Source organism: Cricetulus griseus, chromosome 3, assembly GCF_003668045.3.
Source record: "Cricetulus griseus strain 17A/GY chromosome 3, alternate assembly CriGri-PICRH-1.0, whole genome shotgun sequence".
NCBI lineage: Eukaryota > Metazoa > Chordata > Mammalia > Rodentia > Cricetidae > Cricetulus > Cricetulus griseus.
This window is the reverse complement of record NC_048596.1, coordinates 150,761,522-150,788,986: the sequence shown is the minus strand read 5'-3', so window position 1 is coordinate 150,788,986 and position 27,465 is coordinate 150,761,522. Positions and strand designations below refer to the sequence as shown.

The window sequence follows — 27,465 nt, the reverse complement described above, 5'->3', positions numbered from 1 at the left end:
TAAGATAGAACATGCATGATGGAATGTGTGATTCGATGATGGGCACCTCTGGTAGGTTGAAGAGGACCACCTAAGCCAGGTATAGTCACCTGTCCTGTAGCAGAAGCACGGGTTTCTTTTTATTAATTTTAGAGAGGGGAATTGTCGAGGACCAAAATTATCTATTATAAACTTTCTTGGGGTCCAAATCTCTGCTCCATTTTCCTGGATCCTGAATCTCCATTGTCTTGCAGATGCTGGCTAATTGCCACCAGATGGCATGGCCTCAGCGGAGAATGTCTCCTAGTTTGCTTTATAATAGGCCTAGGCCCTGAATGTGCCACATCTGTGCTGAGGGCTTTGTCTACATGCCTAGAGACTGTTTTTAGGTGTGCCGCCAGGGTTAAAAGAATGACTTGATAGTAGATGCTTTGTGTGGCCATCCCCATTATTGGAAAGCTATTTAGGAGGATGCTAGAATAAACTGGAGACTCCAGTTTCCACGATGGATGGAGAGCCCTCCTGAAATGACAAGATGCCCGTGTCTGCTCTTTATCACCATTGGGTAGCTAGGAGTTTCTAGGTCCACGCACCCCGACTCAGGGATGGACCCATGGCTGTTCGGATGGCCCTGATCACAGCCCCCAAGGACATCAGTCCAAAATAGATAGCCTCTGTAGCATGGGACTGATACAAGCCGGGTCCCAACAGGGTTTGGTAGAAGTGCTGAGATGATTTCAGGTGATCAGTACTTTAGTAACTGATGGCCACCTACAAAGGAGGAAGCTAGGACAGAAGAGCCCACAGACACCCAAGAACAAAAGAAATGCCTTTTCTTGTAGACTTTAGAGGGAAGGAGGGTTCTGAGCTTAGAGGGAGAAGTCTAAATTTACCATAATGTAAAGTTACTACATAGGACATAAATTATTCTACTGTGCTTCCCCCCCCCCCCCCCCGTAGCTGCTGCATGCTGAGGCTGATCTCCTACTGGGGCATCAATGTACTTGGAGGTAGGGGACATGGGGGAGATGAGGTGGGTGGGGGGAAGGTGGGTGTAGACACTTTGAAGATGGTTAAGGTGGTTTCTTGTGAACTAAATATGCCTCATCATACAATTCTTGATGCTTTCTGGTATTTACCCATTGGATCTGAGAAATCTCTCTACATAAAAGAGACACATGGATATCTACAGAAGTTTGATTCACAACTGCCCAAACTTGAGAGCAACCCATGCAGCCTGCACTTGGTGAACAAATGAACTGTGGTACAACCAGACAACAAAGTAGAATTCAAGGACAAGTTAACATTACAATCTGAAAAGGCCACTTACAAATGATTCTATGTGATATTTTGAAAAAGGCAAAATATGGAGACAAAAAAAAAGGTGAGGTAAACAGGCGAAGAACTGAGATTTTTATGGTTAAAAATAATTTGTAAGCCAGGCGGCAGTGGTGGTGTACGCCTTTAATCACAGCCCTGGAGAGACAGAGGAGGATGGATCTCTGTGAGGTCTAGACCAGCCTGGGCTACAGATCGAGTTCCAGGACAGCCAGAGACACACAGAGAAACCCTGTCTCGAATGACTTTGTGATGCTATTGCACAAGAGAGAACATTTTCCACACTCATATAAAAAGGGCAACAGTGACAGCACAAACCTATGTACACTATGGACTTGGAGAGATGAAGTCATGTCAATCTGAGTTTGGATTCATCTTTAACAAGTAAACTGGTGGGAGATGCTGACAGTGGAGGAGGCCATGCACGCGTGTGGGACGGGATATATGGGATATGCCCACATTTTTTTCTCAATCTTACTGTAATTCCAAAAAACTTTGCTTTTTTTGGACTCAGGGTCTCACTAGGTACATAGCCTTGGCTGGCCTGGAACTCACTATTTAGATGTGGTTGGTCTCAAACTCACAGCAATCCACCTGCCTCTGCCTCCAGAGGGCTGGTGCACAACCATGCTTTGCCTAAAACTGTAAAGATTTGTTCTACAAAAGTAGTTGGAAAAGTTTCTTCCCATGTGCAGTGACTGCTCACTTAGAAGGCTTAAGCATGAGTATTCCTAGTTCAAAACCATCCATAGCTACATAAGAAAACTATCTCAAGAATATTAAGAGCAAAAAAAAAAAAAAAAAAAAAAAAAGGCAAAATATTAGATGAAAAATAACATTAAAATAGAATGTCAGCTGGGCGTTGGTGGTGCATGCCTTTAATCCAAGCACTGGGGAGGCAGAGGCAAGCAGATCTCTGTGAGTTCGAGATGAGCCTGGTCTACAAGAGCTAGTTCCAGGACAGCCTCCAGAGCCACAGAGAAACCCTGTTTCGAAAAACAAACAAACAAACAAACAAACAAACAAACAAAAATGTCCAATTTGAATATGCTCAGATGGGAATGACACTTAGCAGATCATTCATTGACTTCAGTCTTGTGAGATCCTAAGCACAGGACCAGGATAGGATGAGTGAGCTACCCAGGCTTCCACTTTGCAGAACTGGGCAGGAACACATGGATGCTGCTTTAAGCCACTAAATTTGTGACACTCTATAAGTTATGCTGCAGCAGTAATCAAACAGCTCTTTCATTCCCTCTGCATGTTTAAAACTAGAAGCAGTGGCATCCAGGAAGGTAATACAAATTTGTTTTGTTTTGGGTTTTTTGAGATAGGGTTTCTCTGTGACTTTGGAGGCTGTCCTGGAACTAGCTATTGTAGACCAGGCAGGCCTTGAACTCAGAGATCCACCTACCTCTGCCTCCCGAGTGCTGGGACTAAAGGCATGCGCCACCACTGCTTGGCTAATACAAACTTTTTTAAAAGTAGAAACTGTAGTGTGGGAGGACTGAGTGAAACATGTTTGACCTACAAGACACAAAACAAGGGAAGCCCAGGACTTATAATTTTTTTTCATTTAAATAGTAAAGGTCACTTGGGGAGCTATTACAGACCTTTACTCTGCATTTGGGAGACAAAGGCAGGCAGATCTCTGAGTACAAGCCATCCTGATCTAACACTGAGTTCCAGGCCAGCCCTACACAGTAACTGTATAGTCATGTATAACTATACAAATACTCCCTGGGAACCCTCAGTCCACTGGGACCAGGGAAGAAGATAGGCTAACACACATCTTCCTCTTCCTTAGCTCTTCCAAGTCAATGCCCAGTCTCATCCCCAGCAATACAGCAGCAGAATACCATTGCAGATCCCCCTACCTCTAAAGATCGCTCCCCCTCAATCTTTTAACCTAGCCCCCAACTCCAGCAGACACTCCCAGGGAACCCACAAGCCACTCTGGCCAGGGAAACAAGTAGGCTAACTGCTGATCTTCACCTTTTCATCCACTCCTCCAAGTCCAGTCCCCTTCATCCCAGCTCTGTAGTAGACCTAATGCTGAGGCTCACTCTGTCCCATTGCCAGGGGACTAAGTAGACCCTGGTGGAACACCCTTGCTTTCCTCCTTCCTGTGGAACCCTCCCAACCCTTCCCCATTCCTGTCAATTCCCGAAGGGACCAGCTCCCCATTTCAGCAGCCATAACAGCCGAACACATGCTCTCCTGACCTTGTCTTGGTTACTAAGAGGTCAGATGCCTGCCTTGTGGCAAGGAACCAATCAGAAGTTAGTTGGTGGTGCTATGCTTTATGGCTCTGGGTGTGCTTTACAGACAAGTGCACAGCAATGACTTGCAGAGCATAGCAACCACCCTGGGAGGGCTTATGGGCCATAACCACCAGTTGAGCAATCAACACAGGGCAAAATCTCCAAGCCTGGAGGCACACCAATCCTGAGCCTGTGTGTACTCCTAGACACTCCCCTTACAATGCCCTTTAAGATCTCTATGCAGACGCTTCCCAGCATCTTTCCTAGCCATCTGTCAGGGGGGATGGATGGGAGGCCCAAGCTAACATGGGGAAGCTCGTTAAACAACTATAATAAAGCCTCTTGCTGTTTGCATCAAGTTTCCACCTCCGCATAGTGATTGGGATGGCCGAGGTCCTAGGCTGAGATCCTGGGGAACTGAGTCTCCGGGAGTCTTTCACTCCAATATCCAGAAACATATTTTACATGGAACCTCTAGTGGCCACACCTTTCAGGACCCTAGAAGAACTTCCTATAAGGCAACACAGACACCACACTCTCCAAAGAACCAGAGAGGAAACAGAAAGCAAGGAACACCACCCACCCCAAAAATACAAGACCAGATAGATACCAGAATCTAGAATTACAATCTTCCCAAACCCAGATGCCTAGATGAAAGATTCAGGCATCATGCTGGCCTGCCCCTGTCACCTGGAGGAACAGGCAGCACCCTGGTCAGGCCAGGGTTCCATGGGAACTAAGTCTGCACGCAGATGCACAGGAACCCTTTAAAAGACAGATCCCTGCCCATTTACGCTCTCTCTACACTTCTCTTTCTCTTCACTCTCTATTCTTTCTCCTCTTCTCTGTCTGCTTCTGCCTCTCTTCTCTCTCTATGGCGACCGGCCATGGCGGTCAGCCATTTACCCTGTTTCTCTTCTCTCTTAGTCTCCCTACTCTGCCAGGCCTATAATAAACTGGTTAATATGTCTAATATGTCTCTTAGTCTTATGTCTCATCCTCCTCTTTTCTTTTTTATTTCTAATTTAAGCAAAAATTTAACACTAGACACCTGCATAAAAACACAGAGACAGCCGGGTGTTGGTGGCCCATGCCTTTAATCCCAGCACTCAGGAGGCAGAGGCAGGCGGATCTCTGTGAGTTTGAGGCCAGCCTGGTCTCCAGAGCGAGTGCCAGGATAGGCTCCAAAGCTACACAGAGAAACCCTGTCTCGAAAACAAACAAACAAACAAACAACAACAAACACAGAGACAGAGCTTCTCTGTGTAGCCTTGACTGGCTTCAAACTCAGATCCACCTGCCTCTGCCTCCTAAGTGCTGGGATTACAGGTGTGTGCTACCACAGCCCACCAAAGAAAGACTATTAAAAGTTGCAATGATGAAAGACCAAGTAACACACACAAACCTATGAGAATTATAACTGCTTTCTCAATAAAGACTCTAAAGGCCAGAAGGGTCTGGACAGATGTCTGACAGACTCCAAAGACTGTAGATGCCAGCCCAGATTATTATATGCAGCAAAACTTTCAATCACAATAGATGGAGGAAATAAGATATTCCACAATAAAACCAAATTTAAGCAATAACTATTTAAAAATCCAGCCCTATAGGTGGTGCGAGAAAACTCCAACCTAAAGAGGTTAACCACACCCTAGAAACATGGGGAATAAATAATCCCAGACCGGCATATTAAGAGATGAAGTGCAACCACCACCACCAATAACAACAACAACAACAAAGTAACAGGAACCAGCAAATACCGTTTATTGATATATTTACATCAATGGTCTCAATTCCCCAATAAGACAACACAAATTAACAGAATGGATGTGAAAACAGAATCCATCCTTCTGCTGCATCCAAGAAACACATCTCAATATCAAGGATATCAGGTAAAAGGAGGAAAAAGATATTCCAAGCAAACAGACCTAGGAAGCAAGCTGGTGTAGCCATTTTAAAAGCTGAGAAAGTAGACTTCAAATCAAAACTAATCAGAAGAGATGGGGAAGGGCATTACATACTCAAAGGAAAAAATCCACCCAGAGGACATTTCAATTCCTAATATCTATGTATCAACCACAGGGCACTGTGGTGGTTTGAAAGAAAATGGCCCCCATAGGAAGTGGTGTTATGAGGAGGTGTGGCTTTGTTGGAGTAGGTGTGGCCTTGCTGGAGGAAGTGTGTCACTACAGGATGGCCTTTGAGGTCTCCTATGCTCAAGCTACTCCCAGTGAGACAGTCTACTTCCTGCTGCCTGAACAGCTGTAGCAGCTTCTGTCCCAGCACTATTGTTCTCTGCCATAACAATAATGGACTAAAAAGTCTGAAACTATAAGCTGCCACCTCAATTAAATGTTTTCTTTTGTAAGATTTGACATGGTCATGGTGCCTCTTTGCAGCAATAGAAACCCTAAATAAGACAGGCACCCAAGTTCATTAAAGAAACACTATCACAGTTTAAACCACATATTGACCCTTATACACTGGGGGTGGAACAATTTAATATTTGACTCTCACCAACAGACAGATCATCTGGTCAAAAACTGAACAAAGAAATGCTGGAACTCACATTGTTTACAGAACACTTCACCCAAACACAAAAGAATATTCCTTCTCAGCACCTCATGGAACCTTCAAAACTGATCATATACTTGGAGACAAAACAACTCTCAATAGATTCAAGAAAATTGAAACAACACCCTAAATCTTGTCTGACCAGCATAGATCAAAACTAGATATTAACAGAAACAGAAAGGTTACAAACTCATGAAAACTAAACAACGCAGTATTGAATGAAAAATGGGTCAAGACAGAAATTAAATAAAAAAAAAAAGCTGGGTGCTGGTGGCATATGCCTTTAATCTCAGCACTAGGGGGAGGCAGAACCAGGCAGATCTCTGTAAGTTCAAGGCCTGGTCTACAGAGCAAATTCCAGGACAGCCAGAGCTACACAGAGAAACCCTGTCTTAAAAAACCAAAAGAAAGAGAAAGGGAGAAAGAAAGGGAAAAAGAAAGGAAATGAAAGACTGTCTAGAATTGAATGAAAATGAATACATAACACACATTTATGGGACACAATGAAAGTGGTTCTAAGAGGCAAGATCATAGCACTGTGCCTACATAAGAAAATAGAGAGATCTCATACAAACAACAATACTTCTGAAAGCTCTAGAACAAAAAGAAGAAATTTCACACCCAAAGAAGTAGGTAACAAGAAATCAAACTCAGAGCTGAAATCAATAAAATAGAAGCAAATAATAAAAAAACCCACCAAGAATGCGTGAAACAAAAAGTTGTTGTTTTAAAAAATAATAAAATTGACAAAATGCTATCCAAATTAAAAGGCAGAAAGAGAATATTCAAATTAACAAAATCAGAAATGAAAAGGGGACATAACAACAGACACTGAGGAAATCCAGAGAATCATAAGGACGTACTTTATTTTATTTTATTGGTTTTTCAAGACAGGGTTTCTCTGTGTAGCTTTGGAACCTATCTTGGCACTCCCTCTGGAGACCAGGCTGGCCTCAAACTCACAGAGATCCACCTACCTCTGCCTCCCAAGTGCTGGGATTAAAGGCATGTGCCACCAACGCCCGGCTAAGGACATACTTTAAAAATCCGTTCTCCATCAAACTGGAATATCTAATAGAAATGGATAACCTTGTTGATACATACCACTTACCAAAGTTATATCAAGATCAGAAAGTTAACTGAAATAGATGTGTAGTCCTTACTGAAATAGAAGCAGTCACTAAAAGTCTCCCAACCAAAAAACAAAAGCCCACAGCCAAATGGTTTTAGCATAGAATTCTACCAGACTTCCAAAGAATTAATGCCAATACTTCTCAAATTATTCCACAAAACAAAAACAGAGGAAACACTGTCCAATTCATTTTATGAGGCCACAGTTACCCTGATAGCAAAACCACATAAAGCCCAACAAAAAAAGAGAATTACATATCAATTTCCCTTATGGCCATTAATGCAAAATATTCAAGTCGAATCCAAGAACACATCAAAAAGATCATCCACAATGATCAACTGGGCTTCATCCCAGAGATGCAGGGATGGTTCAGCATACAAAAACAAAAACAAAAACACACACACAATAAATGTAATCCACCATATAAACAAACTGGAAGACAAAAACCACATGATCATCTTATTAGAAGCAGAAAAGGCCTTTGACAAAATCCAACACCCTTCATGAAAAAATTCCTGAAGAGACTCGGGATACAAGGGACATACTTAAACATAATAAAGGCAGTTTGCAGTAAACTCATAGACAACATTAACTGAAATGGAGAGAAACTTAAAAGCAATTCCACTAAAATCAGGAGTAAGACAAGGTTGTCCACTCTCTCCATACCTATTTAATATAATAGTTGAAGTCTTAGCTAGGGCAATAAGACAACTGAAGGAGATCAAGGGAATAAAAATTGGAAAGGAATAAGTCAAAGTTTCTTTATAGGTAGATGATATGATAGTATACATAAGTGACTCTAAAAATTTCACCAGGGAACTCTTACAGTTGATAAACACATTCAGTGATATGACTGGATACAGGATTAACAACAACAACAACAACAAAGTAGTCCTCCTATATACAAATGACAAATGAACTGAGAAAGAAATCAGGGAAACAACACCTTTCATAATACATTCCAATAACATAAAATATCTTGGGGTAACTCTAACCAAGCAAGTAAAGACTCCTATGATTAATAAAACAAAAAACAACTTCACATTGTTGGAGAAATTGAAGAGGATATCAGATGGAAAGATCTCCCATGCTCACGGATTGATAGGATTAATAGAGCAAACACTCTTCCTACCAAAAGAGATGTCCAGATTCAGTGCAGTCCCCACCAAAACTCCAACACAGTTCTTCACAGATCTTGAAAGGCCAATTGTCAGCTTCATTCATACGGAAACACACACAAGCCAGAATAGGTACAATTCTGAGTAATAAAACAACTGTGGGAGGCATCACTATCCCCATTTCAAGTTGTACTACAAAATTATAGTGAAAAAAACAGTATGGTAAGCCAGGCGTTGGTGGCGCACACCTTAAATCCCAGCACTCAGAAAGCAGAGGCAGGCAGATCTCTGTGAGTTCAAGGCCAGCCTGGTCTACAGAGCAAGTTCCAGGACAGGCTCCAAAGCAATACAGAGGAACCCTGTCTCAAAAAAACAAAACCAAAAAAAACCACAGTATGGTACTGACACAAAAACAGACACACTGATCAATGGAATCAAACTGAAAACCCAGACATAAATCCTCAGACCCTGATTTTTGATAAAGAAGCCATAAACATACACACTGGAAAAAACAGAAAACATCTCAAACAAATGGTTAGTCAACTGGACAGCTGCATGTACAAGAGTCTAAATAGAACCATACTTATCACCCTGTACAAAATGGAACTCCAAATGCATCAAAGACCTCAACATAAAACCAGGTATACTAAACCTGACTGAAGAGAAAGTGGGGAATAGCCATGAATGCATTGGCACAGGAGAAGACTTTCTGAACAGAACACTGATAGCACAGGCACTAACTCAACAATAAGTGGGACCTAAACTGAAGCCGATATGAAGAACCCAAAAACCAGATATCAAGAAAACCCAATTAAAAATAGATTCTCAACAGAGGAATTGTAAAGGGCTGAGAAACACTTAAAGAAATGTTCAACATCCTTAGCCATCAGGAAAATGCAAATCAAAGCTACTTTTATATTTCATCTCAACCTGTCAGAATGGCTAAGATCAAAGAAGTCACATCTCATGCTGGTGAAGATGTGGGATGGGGAATGGAAGGCTGAAGTGGGGAGGATAAAGGAAGAACGGGACGAGGGAGAGAATATGGGGAAAGACAGTTAAAATTTAGGGCAATCTGAGTGGTGGTATGGAAACCTAATACAGCAGAAGCTTCCCAAAATATATAAATATATTATTACAGTGATCGAAACAAAATTGTCAAAGAATGGGGAAACAAAGTCCCAGTTGGCCATGTCTTGTCCAGTACTGGGATTGGGATACATCTAATTGAGTTGCTGGCCAAAGGGGTTCCATGGGGACCCCTAAACAACCCAGGTTATTGCCAAGACTATGGGTTGTTCTCTACAAAATGACAGCAAGGTCCCATTGCTGAAGACAAATAAATTATTTTCAATAAAAAAAAAATACAAAAACAATCAAACAAATAAAAATAAATAATAAAGGTCTGGGCCAGCAAAATGGCTCAGCAGTTAAAGGTACTTGCTATCAAGCATGATGACCTAGTTCAATCCCTGAGATGACACTGTGATGAGAGAGAACCAACTCATGTAAGTGTCCTGATCTCCATACACATTAGTAGCATACACACCAACACACATTCTAAGTGACAAGTGAAGAGTAAAGTCCAACATTCTTCTAGTGCCCCTGGCTGAGATGTTACAGGGGAGCTCTGGGAGCTTCAACGGCCTTATTTCCTCAGCAACAGCTTTATAGACCAAAATTAGGAAGATTTACTTTAAATTATGTGCATGTGCATACACACACACACACACACACACACACACACACACACACACACACGGTATGTACAGTACCCCTGGAGGTATCTGCTCCCCTGGAACTAGTTACAGGCAGTCCTGGGAGCCAAATTCAAGTCCTCTGCAGAGTAGTATGTACTCTTAACTGCTGAGCAGCCTTCTAGTTCCAATCCTAAACGTGTCTTAACTAAGACCCTTCCTTTCAAATGCCAGCACACACACACACACACACACACACACACACACACACACACACACACACACAGAGGTGGGGGGTTGTACTGGGGTATTTGTACACATGATATATGGGGTGGGGGAGAAAATCTTGGTGGCCCCACCTATCATTCATCGCACCTTAGGAATGTATATTTTGGAGTGTGACTTGGGGCCTAAATTGATAATCTGCCTTTTATAGATAGTTGCTATATGTCTCTTTCAATGTGGTAACTCACTATCAAAGTGGAATTATGATGTTCCATTTTTTTAAAAAGGCTATGTAACATAACCCTTCTAGAAAAAAAGAAAATAGAATTATGGCAGTGCTGGAGAGATAGCTCAGCATTAAAAACACTGGCTGTTCTGCCAGAAGACCCTGATTAGGTCCCTAACAGTTACATGGAAGCTCACAACTACCTGTGACTGCAGTTTCTGATGCCCTCTTCTGGCCACTATGGGGAGTAGGGATGCAAATGGTGCACAGACATACAGGAAAATACCCATACACTAACTAATTAAAAATAAAATAATACTATGGCTCCTGAGCCAATGCCAATGACATCATATGGCACCAAAGAGAAAAAGTAGGCGACACTTGGAGATACTCTGTAGGTGGAGTATCTCCAAGTGTGTTCCAAGTGAATCTTTCCCAAGGGGTTTTGACAGGAAGCTCTACCTACGACATGATGAACTTCACATGCGGACTTGGAACCTAGCCATTGTGTAAGATGCACATCCAGTCTGTGTCAAAGTGAAATTAGCACAAGCAGTTCAGAAATGCAGGGAAGGTGGATGACGTTCACTCACACAAAATGCTTGTATGAGTTCCAAATGCAAAGCCAGTTAATCCTCCCAGGGGCTGGTAACAAAGCAAGGTTAAGAAACAGCCAGCAAATCAGAGCTGGACACAGGGACTAGATCCATAAAATGGTAGCAATATCAAAACTTGGATACTAAATTACCAGAAACAAAGTACTTGTAACAAGCAAACTCACTAAATGTCCTTGGATACAATGTTACAGGCAGAACTGTTTTGGTACTTGAAGAGGTAAATCAGGGTAGGATATTTCAAAAACCAACTTCTTGATGAGCGTGTTAAATAATCCTGTTGCACTTTTTTGGATCACAGATTCAAGAAACTGATGAAAATCCCTCTTTATGATAGTAATTTAAGAGGCAGTTTCAACAATGCAATGTTGCTGAGCGGTAGTGGCGCACGCCTTTAGTCCCAGGCAGAGGCAGGTGAATCTCTGTGAGTTCAAGGCCAACGCCAACCTGGTCTACAGAGCTAGTTCCAGGGCAGCCTCCAAAGCCACAGGGAAACCCTGTCCAGGAAAAACCAAACAAACAAAAAACACAAAACCAAACAAACAAAAAACAATGAAATGTCATGGGGAGCACTACCAGTCCGCCTGAGTCTCACCATCCTTCCTTCTGTAAGTGAAGAGGCTGGGCAACAAGTCTCTACTTTAAGAATAAAGGAGCAGCAGAGGGTCCTAGGACCTCTCATTCCTTCTGCTGACCATGACTCTCTCTGATGAACTGTGAATTCCTGGAAATATTTACAACACTTACTTTTCCTTTTCAGCAAGTCTACTTCCTTCCTTCCTGTTATTTTTTCCCCTCCAAACAAACAAGCTATGGCAGACCCTGGTTCCCTCTGAAGTAAGGTATTAGATACACAAGAACAGTCTCCCTAGGAGGAGCAAGGTTGCTCAGTGGGTCTGACAACTGGAGTTCCATGCCCATAGTGGAAGGACAGAACCAGGTCTTAAATCTGTATGACCTCCACATATGTACCGTGTCGCCTACAGCTACACACATGTGCATGCGTCACACACAAGATCTTTACAAGTCCCTGTGCTTAACCTAACATATGAAATGAGTGACTGCAAAGTTTACAAATGAACATATGAGTGGAGGGATAATCTCACCAGAGAGCAGCAGATTCTTTATACTTTGGTTCTTTTTTTTTTTTTTTTTTTTTTTGGTTTTTCGAGACAGGGTTTCTCTGTGGCTTTGGAGGCTGTCCTGGAACTAGCTATTGTAGACCAGGCTGGTCTCGAACTCACATGGATCCACCTGCCTCTGCCTCCCGAGTGCTGGGACTAAAGGCGTGTGCCACCACCGCCCGGCTATACTTTGATTCTTAAAGTATTAAAAACCACTACACTTCTCAATAGGACAGATCTAACATTACGATGTTCAACGACCCACCCCCCTTTGAGGGTGTCCCTGCCTGTAATCTCAGCACTTAGAAGTCTGAGGCAGGAAGTTCAAAGTCAGCTTGGGCTACACAGAGACCTGTCTTAAAACAAAACAAAAAAACAAACAAAAAACCCCAAAGACTGGGAATGGAGATCAGTGGTAGAACAGTTGCCCACTATGCACAAGGCCTCGGGTTTGGTTCCCCAGTACAGGAAAAACAGAAGAGAACACAACACTAAAACAAATCTGATGCTCAGTAGCCATGTAAAAAGCTGTATGTATAGTGGAATGATTATAGCCACAGAGTTCAGGGGGCTGTGTTGAAATCTGGCTCCACACTTCAGAACTTCCTACTTTTGCCAATCGAGGTAATGATACTAATCGATCACGATTGATGACTGATAGATTGAATGCCTAAGAAAGCTTGACACATGCAGGAACTTAATAGATACTAAGCCTTACCATTTATTCTTATTATCCATCTATGGTTTACCCAGAGGTGCAATTTATATGACATTATATCTTAGAATTTAGTTTATCAGTAGATCAACAAGCAATGTCTGAGCATGCTGGCACCCCCCCCAATAAACAAGTAACTATAATAAAAGCATTTTAAAAGAAAGCTTCTATCCCCATGTGATTAGCTTTAGTTGGAAATCAAGATATTATTATACAATTTCTCTACTATTTCAGAGAAAGCAGGACTCAAAGCAAGCCATAAGTCCTCTCTTCCTTCTTGCATACGCATAGGAACCAGACTCACGGCTTCTCCTCGGTCCCATTAATTAATACATGGACTTACTGCACACAACTATCTGGTGTTTAATCTAGTTCCAACTATTTCCCCAAATTCTGGGTTATGCATTCCCAATGCTCCCAGACTAGATGATGATTTTAACATCTAGCATTTATTGAAAGCTGGTCATAAAGCAAGCTGTACGCAAAGTTCCCTATGGTTCTCATAGGAGAAGTGGTTTTCACAGTGCTAGGGATGGAACCTGAACTCATGGCTGTTCCACAGAGTTCTGTCCTGAGGCCTTTCCTTGGAGTTTACACGTGGTACTTGTTTTGATTTTTATCACAGCAGTTACAAAACACTCAACTTTTTACAGGCACCAGCACATCTGAAAGGAATGCAGGAAATGCTAAGTCCGGAAATGACCTGAGATAGTAGCTTCTAAGGCACCCAAGAGTTGTTAGGGCAGCAGCTTCTCTTTAAAACACCTAAACCAGGCAGCATTGCCTGAGGCAGGCCCCAAGTAAGATCTTATTCCAGTCTCCTGACACTTTCTTCCAGTTTCCTGAATTTATTCCTTCCCTTTCCTCCAGGGTTCTATCAGTGTCCTCCACTCCTGCGATCCCAACCTGCTAGCTGCTCAGTCCTAATTTACCTGTCCTTGTACAGCTCTGCCATTTCACTGTCAAACTGCCCCAGAGAACATGCCAACATGTGCCTTAGAAACCATAGTTAACTGCCTTAATTTCCATTTCAGAGACTCTGTACACTCTGACCCCATTCTACCTTTTCAATACTATCTTATCTACATACCCACTCCCCTGACATACTGACAAGACAGTCACCAAGGAGGATATCAGACTTAGTACAGAAAAGAGGGAAATGTAAAAGCCAACTATAAGGAAAGGAATTTGGCACTGGGTGAGGGAACTCTCAGGAATGAGGGTAATGAGCTTAAAAGTGTGGTTACACAGGTATGTTCATTTGTCAAAAATCATCAAATGGCTTACTTTCCAAATGAGCATTTTGCACTATGTTAAGTTTTATCTGAAAAAAAAAAAAAGGAAAAAAAAAAGAAAAAAGAAAAAAATGTCAGTAGGTGATAATCTCATTAAAGCCTGACCTTGCAGTGCATTCAATAAGTTATTACAGCAAAAGAAAGACCATGAAAAAGCCTTGAAAATGAATGCTCAACTCAAGCTGATGAAATACAAATTGAATCTGACTATGGTGGGCACACCTATAATCCCAGCACTCCTGAGTGGGTAGAAGGATCATCTCAAGTACAGGGCCAGCCAGGGATACATAGCCAGATCCTGTCTCAAAATCCAAAACCAACTAACCACCAACAAAATGTCAACTGAGAACTCTTAAATGAGGGCATATAGGGCTCACTATAAATTCCTTTAATTCTTGTTCACCAAATTTCATAAAACACAGAGGAAAAAATATTTAGTTTGAATTTGAATAGACTGGGAATATAGAAAGAAATGGGAGAGGGAGGTTGTGGGCCCAAAAGATGGACTCTTCTGGGGACACAAGGATCTGAGGTACCCAAGGGATCCAGAAGAAATACTAGGAACAGGGCTGTGCTACTTAAACACACCTCTGCATCCACGACTTCTACAAACCTCTATCCTCTTCACTGAGCTTCCTCTGATCACCTCACCCCTCCACACTCAGCCTGTGATTGTTTATAACATTATTGTCTATCTCTATCATTATGATTATATATAATAGAATCACACAGAGAATATCAACCTGGATTTCATGAAACAATTTGCAAATGAACAAAAGAAAACTTGCCATATCCAGATCTGTGCTCACAAAGACTCTTAGATCCAAGGAGTGGCTTTACACACACACACACACACACACACACACACACACACACACACACACACACACACACACGCACGCACACCACACTTAAAAGCATACTGTAGAGACCGGAAGGCCCGCCCACCCTAAGTCTGGACACACCTCACCTCTGTCCACAGTCCGCCCTCTGTCCTGCGGCAGGTGCCTGAGCCTCAGAACCCTCATCCAGTGGCTGATGGAAGCAGATGCAGACACCCACAGATATACACTAAACTGAACTCTGGATCTTAGTTGCAGAGAGGGAGGAATGAAGATCAAAGGGGTCGGTACCAGGCTGGTGAAACCAACAGAAACAGCTGGCCAGAACAAGGGGGAGCACATCGACCCCAGACTGCTGTCTGGGAGGCCAGCATGGGACTGATCCAGACCCCTGAACATGGATGTCAATGAGGAGGCCTCTGCACTCTGGGGGCCCCTGGTAGTGGATTAGTATTTTTCCCTGGTATAAGAAGGGACTTTGAGAGCCCATCCCATGTGAAGGGATGCACTCTTGGCCTGGACATATGGGGAAGGGCCTAGGCCTAGCCCAGGATGATGTGGTGGACTTTGGGGTACCCCAGTTGAGGGCCCTACCCTGCCTGGGGAGTGGAGGGTGCATGGGGTGGGGGGTAGGTTGGGGGTGGGGGAGGAGGGTTGAGGGAGAAGGGATTGATATGTGAAACAAACTTGTTCCTAATTTGAACTATTAAATAATAATAATAAAAAAAGCACACTGTATAGTGGAGAAAAGAACTTGCAAACTGCCCTTTATAGATGGACATACAATTTTCATCGCCAAATTATTTTCACTTTATTTTATTTTAAATTTTGAGTTTTGCTATGTAATACAAGCTGACTTTGAACTTGATTCTCCCAGACTCTTCTCAAGTGCCTGCTACCACATCTGACTTTTCGGTTTTTCTCCCCTCAGTCCCCACTTTGGTTTTTCCAGACAGGGTTTTTCTGTGTAGCCCTGGCTGTCCTGTGCAGACCAGGCTGGCCTCAAACTCACAGATAGATACCCATCTGCCTCTGACTCCAGAATGCTGGTATTAAAGGTATGTGACACTAGCCCGGCAGTTTTTCTTTCCTTCTTTTTCTTTTTCCTTTTGGGAAAGAGTTCTATTATGTAGCCCAGGCTGGGCATGAAATTGTAATTCCACCCCAGTCTCCCATATTCTAGGGTTCCAGGCATATACCACCATGTGGCACCCAAATTCTAAATATATTCTAAAAATAGGCTATCCTTTTCTTAGTAGCTTTTCTTTTGGATTAGAATAGAATAGCTGTTTTAGATAAAATTATTTGTACTTTCTATTATTAATAAAAAAATTCCCTTTAGGGCTCTAGTTAGTAATTCATTCATGGAATCCATTCATAATAAGACTTCCTTGTTTTATTTCTGTGCTTATAAATATATTTTTCCTTTTTTGTGGATTTTTTTTTTGATCTTGCCCACACTGGCTTTGAACTTTCCCTCCTCCTGAGGAGTGGACTGAATTGAGTTTTAAATGCCTGGTTATTGGAAATCCACCACTGCTGATGTAGTAAGCCAATCAAACTGAATTATTAAATCCAGGTTTAATGAGCAGAGCATAGCACTCCTGGGTGACCCTCAGGAGCGCAGGAGAGGAATCATGTAGCAAATATGGCTACCAGGTCTTAAGTAGCCTATGGGCGTGGCCTTGAGCAGCCCCTAGGGGAGGAGCTGATCCTTGGCTGGCTTTTCCAGGGGGGTGGGGTTTGGGACTAGAGATGGGGGAGGGAGGGTTGGTGTGGAACTTCAACCAGAACATCTCAGACTCTTTGGGTATTTGGAGGACAGGGACAGAGGTGGAGCTTCCATCAGAACATGAATGGCCATTGCTGCTTGACAAAGTTCCAGCATTTCAACTTTTCAGACTACAATTCTCCAGCACTCCTTTTTTTGTTTTGTTTTGTTTTTTTTTCGAGACAGGGTTTCTCTGTGGCTTTGGAGCCTGTCCTGGAACTCGCTCTATAGACTAAGCTGGCCTTGAACTCACAGAGATCCACCTGCTTCTGCCTCCCGAGTGCTGGGATTAAAGGTGTATGCCACCAATGCCTGGCTCCAGCACTCTTTAACTTTCACTTTAAATGATTCTTGATATGTGTTAACAGTTTCCTTATGCCTTTCTCTTCAGGAAATTTTGTGCAGGCTTTGGAGAAGGATAAGAATGTCTACAATCCCCACCACTATGAAACCATATAGCATAACTCTGCCTACTCACATACAAGTTAACACCAAGCTGCTAAAAAATTTAAATGAGTAATAACATATGCTTGATAAGTAAGGTATATTTGATAATTAAGACTTATAAATTCCTAAGGTCTATTCAGGCTCACAGTAATGTTTATCTAGCTTTGTCTTTGCTCTCTTTAAGCTTAGCTATTTGGGTAAACTAAGACATACAAAAAAACTGTAATATTCTATAATGAAATGCCTGATTTCCCAAGGTCAGGCATTTAGACAAGTCCCCATTTCCTCAGGTATTTGAAGAAGGTTCCTGCTTGCTAAAGAGACAGACAAATCCTTATCTCTAGCAAGAGGAACTTGTGACTCTTCCTTTAACATTTGACTGGTGCCTATTGTCAAGGTCAATGCTAGCTTTCTCAGCCCCTGATCTCAAGCCACACCCCAGCTCACAAGCCTCCTTTCTCCCATTTAATCCTATATAACTATAGAGTTTAAAAGGTGTATTCTTTATTCAATGAATGTGCTGGCAGCCATCTGGATTCACTCTCAGACCATGTCCTTCCCTTCTTGACACATCATCTTTGGGACCTGAGTCCCCCCTCAAAGCTGGTCTCCTGCACTCCTGCCTCAGCCTCCTGAGTGTTGGAGTTACCTGAATGGGCTGCTACACCCAGCTGAGTTTCTAAATTCCTAATAAAAATAGTTATTAATTTGATAACAGGGTCAAACAGTCTTTACCAGTTCCTAAAATACCTCTGGTTTCTCACTTCAATCTCTCTAGTGGACAGGGAGCTCCCCAAGGTCAACAACTGTGTCCTGCCCTGGAGTGATGATGCTCAGCCATTAAGGACACAGGCTGCTCTAACAGAGGACACGGGTTTAGTTCCCAGGACCCACATGGCAGCTTACAACCATGGATCATTTCAGTTCTAAAGGACTGAGGCCCTTTACTCTGACCTCTGAGGGTTCCTGCATGCACATAGTGCACATACACACACTCAGACACACACACATGAAATAAAGGCTGTATCCTGTTGGTCTTTGCACCCCAACAGAGTAAGCACTCAGGGAGAGGATGGGACAAAAAAGTATAAAGGAGTGCTCTTTCCACTAACCCACACCAGTCACTACAAAGTTGTGAGCTCCTTTTATTAACATCATCAGTTACCCACTATAGTTTAGAAGATCTCCTCCAAGATGACCCAATGGGTACCTCTTCACATTTTCAACTGCCCTGGCAGATAGTGGCTGCTAAGGGAAAGAAATAGGGTATAGCTGCTTTTACGACTTTTAAGAATGATGGTGTTTCATCAACAGGCTGGGAGAACAGCTCTATTAAGACAAGCCAGGAATAACTACACTGCTGTCACGTTTGCCCCAGACAAATCTGGCCACTGGTAATAGTTTACTCTTTGTATCATCCAATGAGCTCAATGGTGGCTTGGCTTAAGGCTATTTCCCTCTCAGGAAGAAGCTGTTTCATGAAGACCCCTTCTTACCTTTTCTCCCCTCTCTCGCTCTCTGTCTTTCTCTTCTTTTTTCTTTTTTTTCTCTCCATGTCCATCTGTGTGGAGAGCAGGAAGTGGCACGGTGGGGATACTGGGGGCAGGGCTGGGTGTCATCGAATGCTCCCGAGCAGTACCATGCTCTCGGGCAGCGCCTGCCGCCAGCCCTGAGCTTCTCTTGGTCCGGGAGTGCCGCTTCTCCTTGTGTCTATCCTTGTCCTTCTTCTTCTTGCTCTTCTTCGACTTCTTCTTCTTCTTGATTTCTCGGTAAGAATCATCTATTACCAGCTCACCAGCTTCCAGTTCCCCACCAGAGGATGACTCTGACTCTACTAGAATGGGGTCAAGTCCTGTAACGTCGAGGTTAGCACTGTGGGGTTCTGGAAGCTGGGAGGCATCAGCCCCACAGCCTTCAGGGCCAGGAGAGGAGTGTGAGTCTGAGGATGACTTGTGCTTCTTCCTGGCTGTTTTCAGGAGGCTCTGTAGCTCCTGCCCTAAGAGTAAAGCACCTTGCTCATCCCGAGCCAATTTCTTGGAGGACTTTTTCAGAGAAGCTTGTTGGGCAGGATACTGAAAAGCCTCCTCCTCCACTGAGCTGCCTCCCTTCTCCTTTGGTGAGAGAATAAGTTTCATCTTTAAGCCATCAGGCTCACGAAGAGTCAGTGTCTCTGTGTTCACATAGAGTGGCTTCATTTTTTTGGGTTTGTGCGCACTGCTGTCCTCCAGGGAGAGTTCTCCACTGCTTCCGTTGCCCTTCTTCTTATGGTGTTCCTTTCTGCTCTCCAAATGGCTTGAAGAACTGGAGGATTTCTCCCCTGCCTTCTTGGAGGACTTGGCACCTGCTGCCAGTGGGGAGGTGATAGCTTTCAACAGGTCCATTGCTGTGTCGGCAGACTGCGGGCTAGATTTTTTCTTTTTCTTCTGTGATGATTCCAAAGACGAAATGTCTAGGAATAATCAAGAGAAGTACCGTCAACAGGACAGGAAATAACTCCTAGCAAGTGTTCTCTCTTAACAAAGCACACCCACTGGCATGAGGAAAAGGCTAACAGGAACGACTCTGAAAGGAGAACCTTGGTTCCTAACATTCAGAACCCCCGTGCACTTCTTGGCTTTGTAAACTCAGCCTTTGGCTCTCGAGACCATTCTTGCCACTAAAGCTCATTCTCTTCCTTAGGTCTTCACAAGAGACAGAGAGAGCATACTTGGAATAGAGCTGTGGGATTAAGGGTAATTGCAATCTAGATTAGATTGCAGATGGAGGGTCATTGGTTCTTGTGCTGAGGACAAACTCATTCTAGTGAGAGGTTAGTCTCCTCAGCTACATGTAGAGCATAGCTAAGAAAACAGGTTTTGTGAGTGGATATATGCTGGCTGAGAAATGCCCCACAGATATGCAGAGGGCCCAAGGACTGCATCTGGCAAAGGGATGCTAAGTAACAATGGCACAGATAAGTGGATGATTCAGGGAGGAAGGAACCTGGTACCTTGTGTATCACAAATGAAGACTGTTCTTCTATGCTGAATCCTCCAAAATACCAGCCCTCCACCTCTCTCCTCCTTCACACTGGTTTATCGGCACTCAGAACAAGAACCACTGTCCTGTTAAATAGGCCACTGAGTCAGCAATATCTGGGATCCCTTCCCATACCCCGACTCCAAGAACCAGAGATGTGCACATCCCACCTGCAGCCCGCTCCCATTCTCACCTCCATAACAGTAATCATCAGGGCAGTGCTTCCTCTTCTTCTTGTGTGTGTCCGTCCCCAGGAAGAACAACTCACTGTCCTGTGGTTAGAGAGGGAGAATTGGCCAGCAATAAGATGATGAGGTAACGGTTTGGGGCTGCTCTCCTGGGATCCTGGCTTTGAAAGACATCTGGAACTGACCTTTGACTTCTTCTTGGAGGAACTCCTGACCTGTGCAGCAACTTCTTCCTCTTCCCTTAAGAAATCTTTGTAAGACCGCTTCTTTTCTCGTTGGCTTCGACCAGCTGCAAGTCCTATGTCTTCAAAGCTGTGATCACCATCAAAGCAATCTGGGAAGCACAAATTCATTTAGGGATGGAAATGACTAAAGTACATAAGCAACAAGTAAACACAACAGTCCCATTTCCAAGTTAAAGTTACACTCAGTGAGTCCTCTGAAATGCAGGGCTAAACTCAGAGGGCCAAGACGACTTCTGATGACCCGGCTTCAAACACAAGACTCAAACCCGAAAACACAATGCTTCCATGCTATGCAAATGCCCAATGTGCATCCTCAGATATGGTTTCTTAGTAGTGAGTGATTTAGCAGGTAGACACAGACTTGCGAGGGAAGGCTGGAAAGTGTAAGAATTCATGTGCTGTGCTGTGGGAGTCCAATGTGAGAGAGGTTCCTAGTCCCAGACTCATGCACACTGGAGCTGGCAAGGACTAAGAGTGCTGTGGGGATCACCCCAATAAACTAAAAGATTCTTATTTCAGACTCTGGTGTAGGAACCCCTGTCCTGGTTTTCATTTCCATGGGCCCAGTCTGGGAATGATGGAGCATCACTTGGTCTAGGCTGTGGTACCCAGTCTTGGTCTCTACATCCAGGGACTGCAGAGGTTATGCCCTTTGGGATGCTTCTGAGTAAGGGGTCATACCTTCTTTCTTCATGGAGTCATCATAAGCCATGGTGGTCCTGCAGGGCCTTTGTGAATGTGTTGGGTCACTGTGTCCAGGCTCCTTCCCGTCTACAGGACCAGGTCTGAGAAACAAAGAAGGAAAACCTTCCTGTAATGTGAAATCACTGTGGAGAAGCAACCTTCCAGGTGGAAATTCCAAGTAATCCAAGGGCTGACTGGAAGGAACACAGGAGTATCTTGTCACCTCCTCAGTCCGTGCATATACTGGAGTTGACCTTGCAGGGAGACTGCTAAGCTTAACTGGATTTAATTCATGTATTAAAAGTTGACACTTGAAGAATTATAGAAAACACTTCTTAGATTTAAAAAAACTTCCAAAATTAATGAGAATTTCTGGAATGCCAACAGGACTAATGACACTGAGACAGGGTAGAAACTGACGTTAAGTCAGAGGCATGGGTTCAACCATGGTCACAGGATACACAGATAAAGCCAGATGCAGAGGAGGACAGAGTACACCAAATACCGGAAGACCACAAAATCCTACTGAAGAGACTGGTGAGCCAATAGAATTTGCTGTGTCATAACTTAAACAGTACCTATACAGATATTAATAATTTTAAAGCCTTGCATTCTGCTGGGCTTTATGAACTTGTTCAAGCTCACTAAAATGGACATGGGCATACTTCTCAAATTTGTTGGCTATATGAAAACTTCCAACACTAACAAGCCTTTTTAAAAGAAATGCCATTTATCCACTGATGATGAAATTATGTTAAGATTTTTCACTAATTTATAAGTAATATAATTTAAAAGTTCTAAGTACTGGGTTTTGTTTTTTGACACAGGGTCTCCCTGTGTAGCCCTGGCTGGCCTAGAACTCACTATATAGACCAGACAGGTCTGGAATTTATAGAGATCCACCTGCCTTTGCCTCCTGAGCGCTGGGATTAAAGGCAGGTGTCATGTTATATAGTTCTAAGTATTGTAGAACCAAAGTAGTGGTTCTTTGTTGGGTTTTCTTTCTTTTTTTCTTTCTTTCTTTCTTTCTTTCTTTCTTTCTTTCTTTCTTTCTTTCTTTCTTCCTTCCTTCCTTCCCTTCCTTCTTCCTTTCTTTACTTTCTTTTTTTGTTTTGTTTGTGTAGACGGGGCTTTTCTGTGTAACGGTCCTGGCTGTCCTAGAACTTGCTTTATAGACCAGGCTGGGCGAGAACTCAGAGATCTGCCTGCCTCTGTCTCCTGAGTGCTGGGATCCTTAACCTATGGGTTGTGACCCCTTTGAGGGTCACACAACTTTTACAAGGGTCATATAAGACCATCGGAAAACACAACCATTTACATTAGGATTCATTTCAGTAGCAAAATTAGTTATGAAGTAGCAACAAAACTAATTTTATAGTTATAAAGTTATTTTACTACCACATGAGGAACTGTCAAAGCATTAGGAAGGTTGAAAATCACTGCTATAAAGCATTTTGGGGCATTCAAGTTCAGGTGTCCATAGTGACTTTGAAGGTGACAGAGTTACATACTGCACTGTAAAGTAAAATTCTTAAATTACCCTAAGGACAGAAAGTCTTTGAAGAATTTTTCTTCTTCTTTTGTTTGTTTGTTTGAGACAGGATTTCACTATGTAGCTATGGTTGGCTCAGAACTCACTTCTTTGCAGAATATTTAAAATAACTATTTTGAAAATGTTTTCATTTAGTTAGTCAAATGCTTAGAATTACTCATTATTTAAGATTACACATTTCTAAGTCCTGCAGATAGGTATGGAGAAAATGAAATATATTTGGGGGTGGGGGGCCCCTGGGTTAACAGGGGAAAGTTTTAAAATTTAAAATTTAAAAATTTAACAGTTCAAAATTTTTAGTGAGGCATGGTGGTGAATGCCTTTAATCCCAGCACTCTGGAGGCAAAGTTTGGTTGTTCTCTGTAAATTCCAGGCCAGTCTGGTCTACATGACCCAGGACAACCAGGGCTCCAAAGTGAGAACACCATCTCAAAAACAACAACAAAAAAGACTTTTTTGTTGTTGTTTAAAAGCCACATAAATATAGTGCACAGGTAGGCCAAAGCTGAAAACACAAAAAAAAGCAATGCCAAGGTTTCTAAGTCTAATAAATACAAAACACAAAATGAAGAATGAATTTGCTTCAGGTAAGGGAAGCCAGAGTGAAGTAAATAAACAACATGAAGTGGATTATTTAAAGAGAGCTGGCACACAACTTGCTCAAAGGGCCTTCTCATGCAATAAAGGGTGAGGATGTAGGGAGAGACCTCATGTAGAATGTTAGGATGTGTGTGTGTGTGTGTGTGTGTGTGTGTGTGTGTGTGTGTGTGTGTGTGTGTGTGTATGTATGTATGTATGTATCATGTCATCAGTTTTTCCTGTTTCAGCCTTAAATTACTATATTTCTTAATTAGAAACTGTTCTTCACTTCCTACCCAGTGGTGCTGACTTAAAGGGGAGTGAAGGTGGATCACTGGGAATGATATTTTCACCAGGTCATGCATGATTTTAATTCCAGCACTCAAGAAGGGAGAGGCAAGTGGATCTCTGCATTTGTGGCTAGCCTGGTCAACATAGTGAGTTCCAGGGCAGCCAGGGCTATTTAGGGAGACCCTGTCTCAAACAAATGAACAATGGCAACCTTTTCACTAGTAAAAAATGATGAGCTTATTTAGAAAGCCATACTGATCAACTTTGGCTTTCACAGGCTGATTCCAAGTAGAATAGCTTTAATTGTAGTTTCAGGCTTTTCACACCAGATACATTTTGGCATAAAATTCCTGAGAAATAATGCTCCCCACCCACAAACCAACAACACTCTTATTTAACCTTATAATACAGCCATCAGTGCCTGGCCCACACTGATAAACTTTTAATGGAAGCACAGGCAGGCCTGACACTCATGAACAGGCTTTCCCCTTGAGAGCATTAAAACTAATATGAAATAGAATTAAGCAATGTCTTATGGGGGGGGCAGGACTTCTTATTATAAATGAGAAAGTTATTTTCTGACTACTGTAAAAAACTGGATTTTAAAGAGGTGGGGAAGGGAACATAAAACTAGGAAATGCTCCTGAAGGCAGGTCAGCACAGACATCCTGGCTTTATGTATTAGGGTTAGGCTTGCCACTACTGGAACTTTCTCAAAAATACTGAAGAACATTAACAGGTTTATAAGACCAAATGCTCATAGGGAAAATAAGTGAGCCCTGAACACAAGTCCATTTACCAATATGTTTACCAATATGTGAGGCAGTCCAGAACGTGAAAAATACCACGGACTATCCACAGGCTGTGTAAACTGATGGGCCCTGAATTGTGGCTCAGGGTTGTGGTGGCTGACTCATTAGAGAAGAACAGTACCAGGGGAAAAATACCTCAAGCAGCAGTGTGAAAGAAAGCAGAGTTCAGGCAACATTTATACAAGATTAGATGAACCCCTGGTATTCCTGCCCAGTCTCAAATATTAGCCAAGATAAATTGAGGGTTCAGGAGTAAGAAGCAAACTAGGAGGGTTAATGAAGATGAAAAAAGTTTAGGCTTGATTTTCACATCAGAAAACAGCTACAATAAACGTTAGCAAACATAAAACAGGTGCTAAAACCCATTCTCTTGAATTCCATAATTTTGGAGTTTACAAAATTCGATGCTGTCAATTTCAGGAGGCAGGATAATTTTAAAGCTAGTGGTTGTCCTATCGTGCAGAGAAATGACAGCACAGTAAAAATAAAAGTTCACAATCTAATACAGTTTATGCCATTATAAAAAGTGAATACTTAGGAAATTTGAAAATTGTGAATTGGTTCTTCTGAGGCTTTTCTTCAGAATATGAAAAAGAAGCAACTTCGCGTCAACCTTCAAGCAAAGGCTTTTCGGATAACCCAAGTAATTATGAAAAAAAAAAACTTAAAATATTCAGAGGTAGTATTTTGTTATTTTGGAAATTCAAACTGTAACTATTAAAAAAAAGTTTCAGAAAAAGGTTTTCTGGAGGTAATCTCAGTTCCATGAATCACTAAAGAGCATCATCATCCCAGAATAGACAAAATTAAAAAAGAATAAGGAAAATCCACCCAGTAAGCTGGGCAAGGAAGGTCTCCTCCAGGCGGGAGTTTCCTCCAAGGCTGCTTTCAGGAACTCAAGATTGCCAGTCTGTGCAGGCAAAGAACCACGTCCAGCTGTTTGCAGTTTCTGAAATTTTATTGCTACTTCCAGGATGGCGCAGGTGAATTCTTCTTATTTCAGTGGGGTTCCTTCTGCCTGGAATCTCCGAATTCTTGTCATGCCCTTTCCCAAGGACCTACCTATGCAGCACTCCCAGCCCCTGCCAGCTTTGGAACCTGCAAGTCTATCTCCACAGCCAGGGATGCGCATTGAATCTTCTCATTGCAATGCAATTCAGCGGAACCACGACCCCTGCACAGTTTGGCTGACAACACAGTTAGTTCCATGAGACCAGAGATCCAAATTTTGACAAGCCACGTGCGATCAACAGGCTTTACTGCGGATGCAGTTGTTAAAATTTACTTTGCTACGAGGGAATAGAACCGGGCAGTGGCTTAGAAACAGGGCTGGGGTGAGCGGTAGACATTCTCTTCTTTAGGATAAGAATTAAAGTGATCCACAAGCAGTGGTTCTGGAAGGAGAAATGGGCCTGCATGGAGGAGACTCCAACTAAGAAGGCATGTTCAAATCGGGTCGCGCGCCAAGCGCACACACAGTCCCCAGGACCACCGTTCCCGGGGTCCGCGCCGCGACACCCCGGCAGGGTTACTGCCACAGCTAGTTCAACAAAGCTCTGCGCGGCGCAGGCAGCCGCCCGCACCCTCTCCGGCTCGCCGCGCGCCCAGCCCTCTCGCCCGCCCCGGGACCTCTCCTCCGGTGCTGACAGCCCCCGACAGCCCGCGCCCCGGGTCCGCAGCCACGCTCCGCCCGACCCGGCTTCCCGCGTCCCGTCGGCCTCCGCACCCGAGCGCCGGGCGGCGCGCAGCGCAGGGGGGCGGCGGGCGCGGTCCGGGGCGCCGCCCCCTCCCCCCAGCTTTCCCTTCCCCAGCTCCGCCGCCCCTCAGCGGCGCCCCAGCCCCTGCGCCGGGGCGGCTCCGGCCGCTACTCCAGTCCCGGCTTGGCCCCCGAGGTAGGCCGCGGCGGGCCTGAGGAGCCTCCGGGACGGTGTCGCGGGGCCGGAGCGGCGGGTGGAGGCCGGGCGGGGCCGTGGCCGCCCCGGGGTGGGGGTCCGGCCCGGTCTGGTGGGGGCTCCGCTCGTCGCTACCTTCACTCGGCTCGCTCGGATCCCGCCTCAGCGCCGCCGACGGCCGCCATCTTGGAGAAGGAGAGAAAAGCGCGAGCGGCCAGGGAGCCTCAGTCGAGCCCAGAGCGCAGACTCCCACTGCAGCGGGGCTATCGCACTGGGGAAAGAGTGTCGAGCGCATCGAATACAACTTGCTGAGCGCGGTCGCGGTAGCCTTTGAGAATACACTCTGTGGCAGGTTTGGGCTAGAAATCTCCCTAAATGTATTATTTCCCACATCTTCTGATCATTTCTCAATAAAAAGCAGTTACCTTTCTGTAAAGAAATCGCAAATAAAAAATACTAGGCAACTAGATTGACGCAGTCATTCCAACACCTTCGCTGACCCAAAGTCCGCAGAACAGCCGTGCTGAAGCTCTGGAGCTTCGCTTTGCATTTTACAGGTTCTTAATCAGTTTCATTTGTATGTACTTGTCAACCACATACAAGAAACCCCGAAAACTTCAGACAATATTAGAGAAACAGTTTTCTCTGTCACAAACTCAAGGGACCTGTGCGCAGTTCTCCAGTCTTCCTGGTCACCTAATGTACCCTTGTTCTCTTTGTACCCCCAAGTCTTCTGCTTCTTAAGGCAGTGGTTTTCCCAGAATATTATGCTGTTCATTTCAAGACTTTTCCCTTTTTGTCCGACTCAGAGCCATGAAGATTAATAGTAGCATTTACTTGTAA

The 27,465-nt window shown here is 43.6% G+C and overlaps 1 protein-coding gene across 3 annotated transcripts in view; it reads right to left on the bottom strand.

Annotated features, from left to right (window-relative positions):
* Window positions 1–26,891, bottom strand: part of Hmgxb4 (HMG-box containing 4) — a 44,555-nt gene extending 17,664 nt beyond the window's left edge. The window contains exons 1-5 of one of the 3 annotated variants that reach the window (XM_027410538.2): window positions 26,758–26,891; window positions 21,494–21,597; window positions 20,753–20,901; window positions 20,573–20,651; window positions 18,858–19,810 (exon numbers count right to left, since the gene is read on the bottom strand). In XM_027410538.2, coding sequence (XP_027266339.1) covers window positions 18,858–19,810; window positions 20,573–20,651; window positions 20,753–20,901; window positions 21,494–21,524 — 1,212 coding nt within the window. In that variant the 5' untranslated portion in view covers window positions 21,525–21,597; window positions 26,758–26,891. Of the gene's footprint in view, window positions 1–18,857; window positions 19,811–20,350; window positions 20,466–20,572; window positions 20,652–20,752; window positions 20,902–21,493; window positions 21,598–26,757 lie in introns of all 3 variants that reach the window. The other 2 variants (XM_035442503.1, XM_027410537.2) reach the window with 2 other exon arrangements.
* Between the last annotated feature and the right edge of the window lie 574 nt (window positions 26,892–27,465).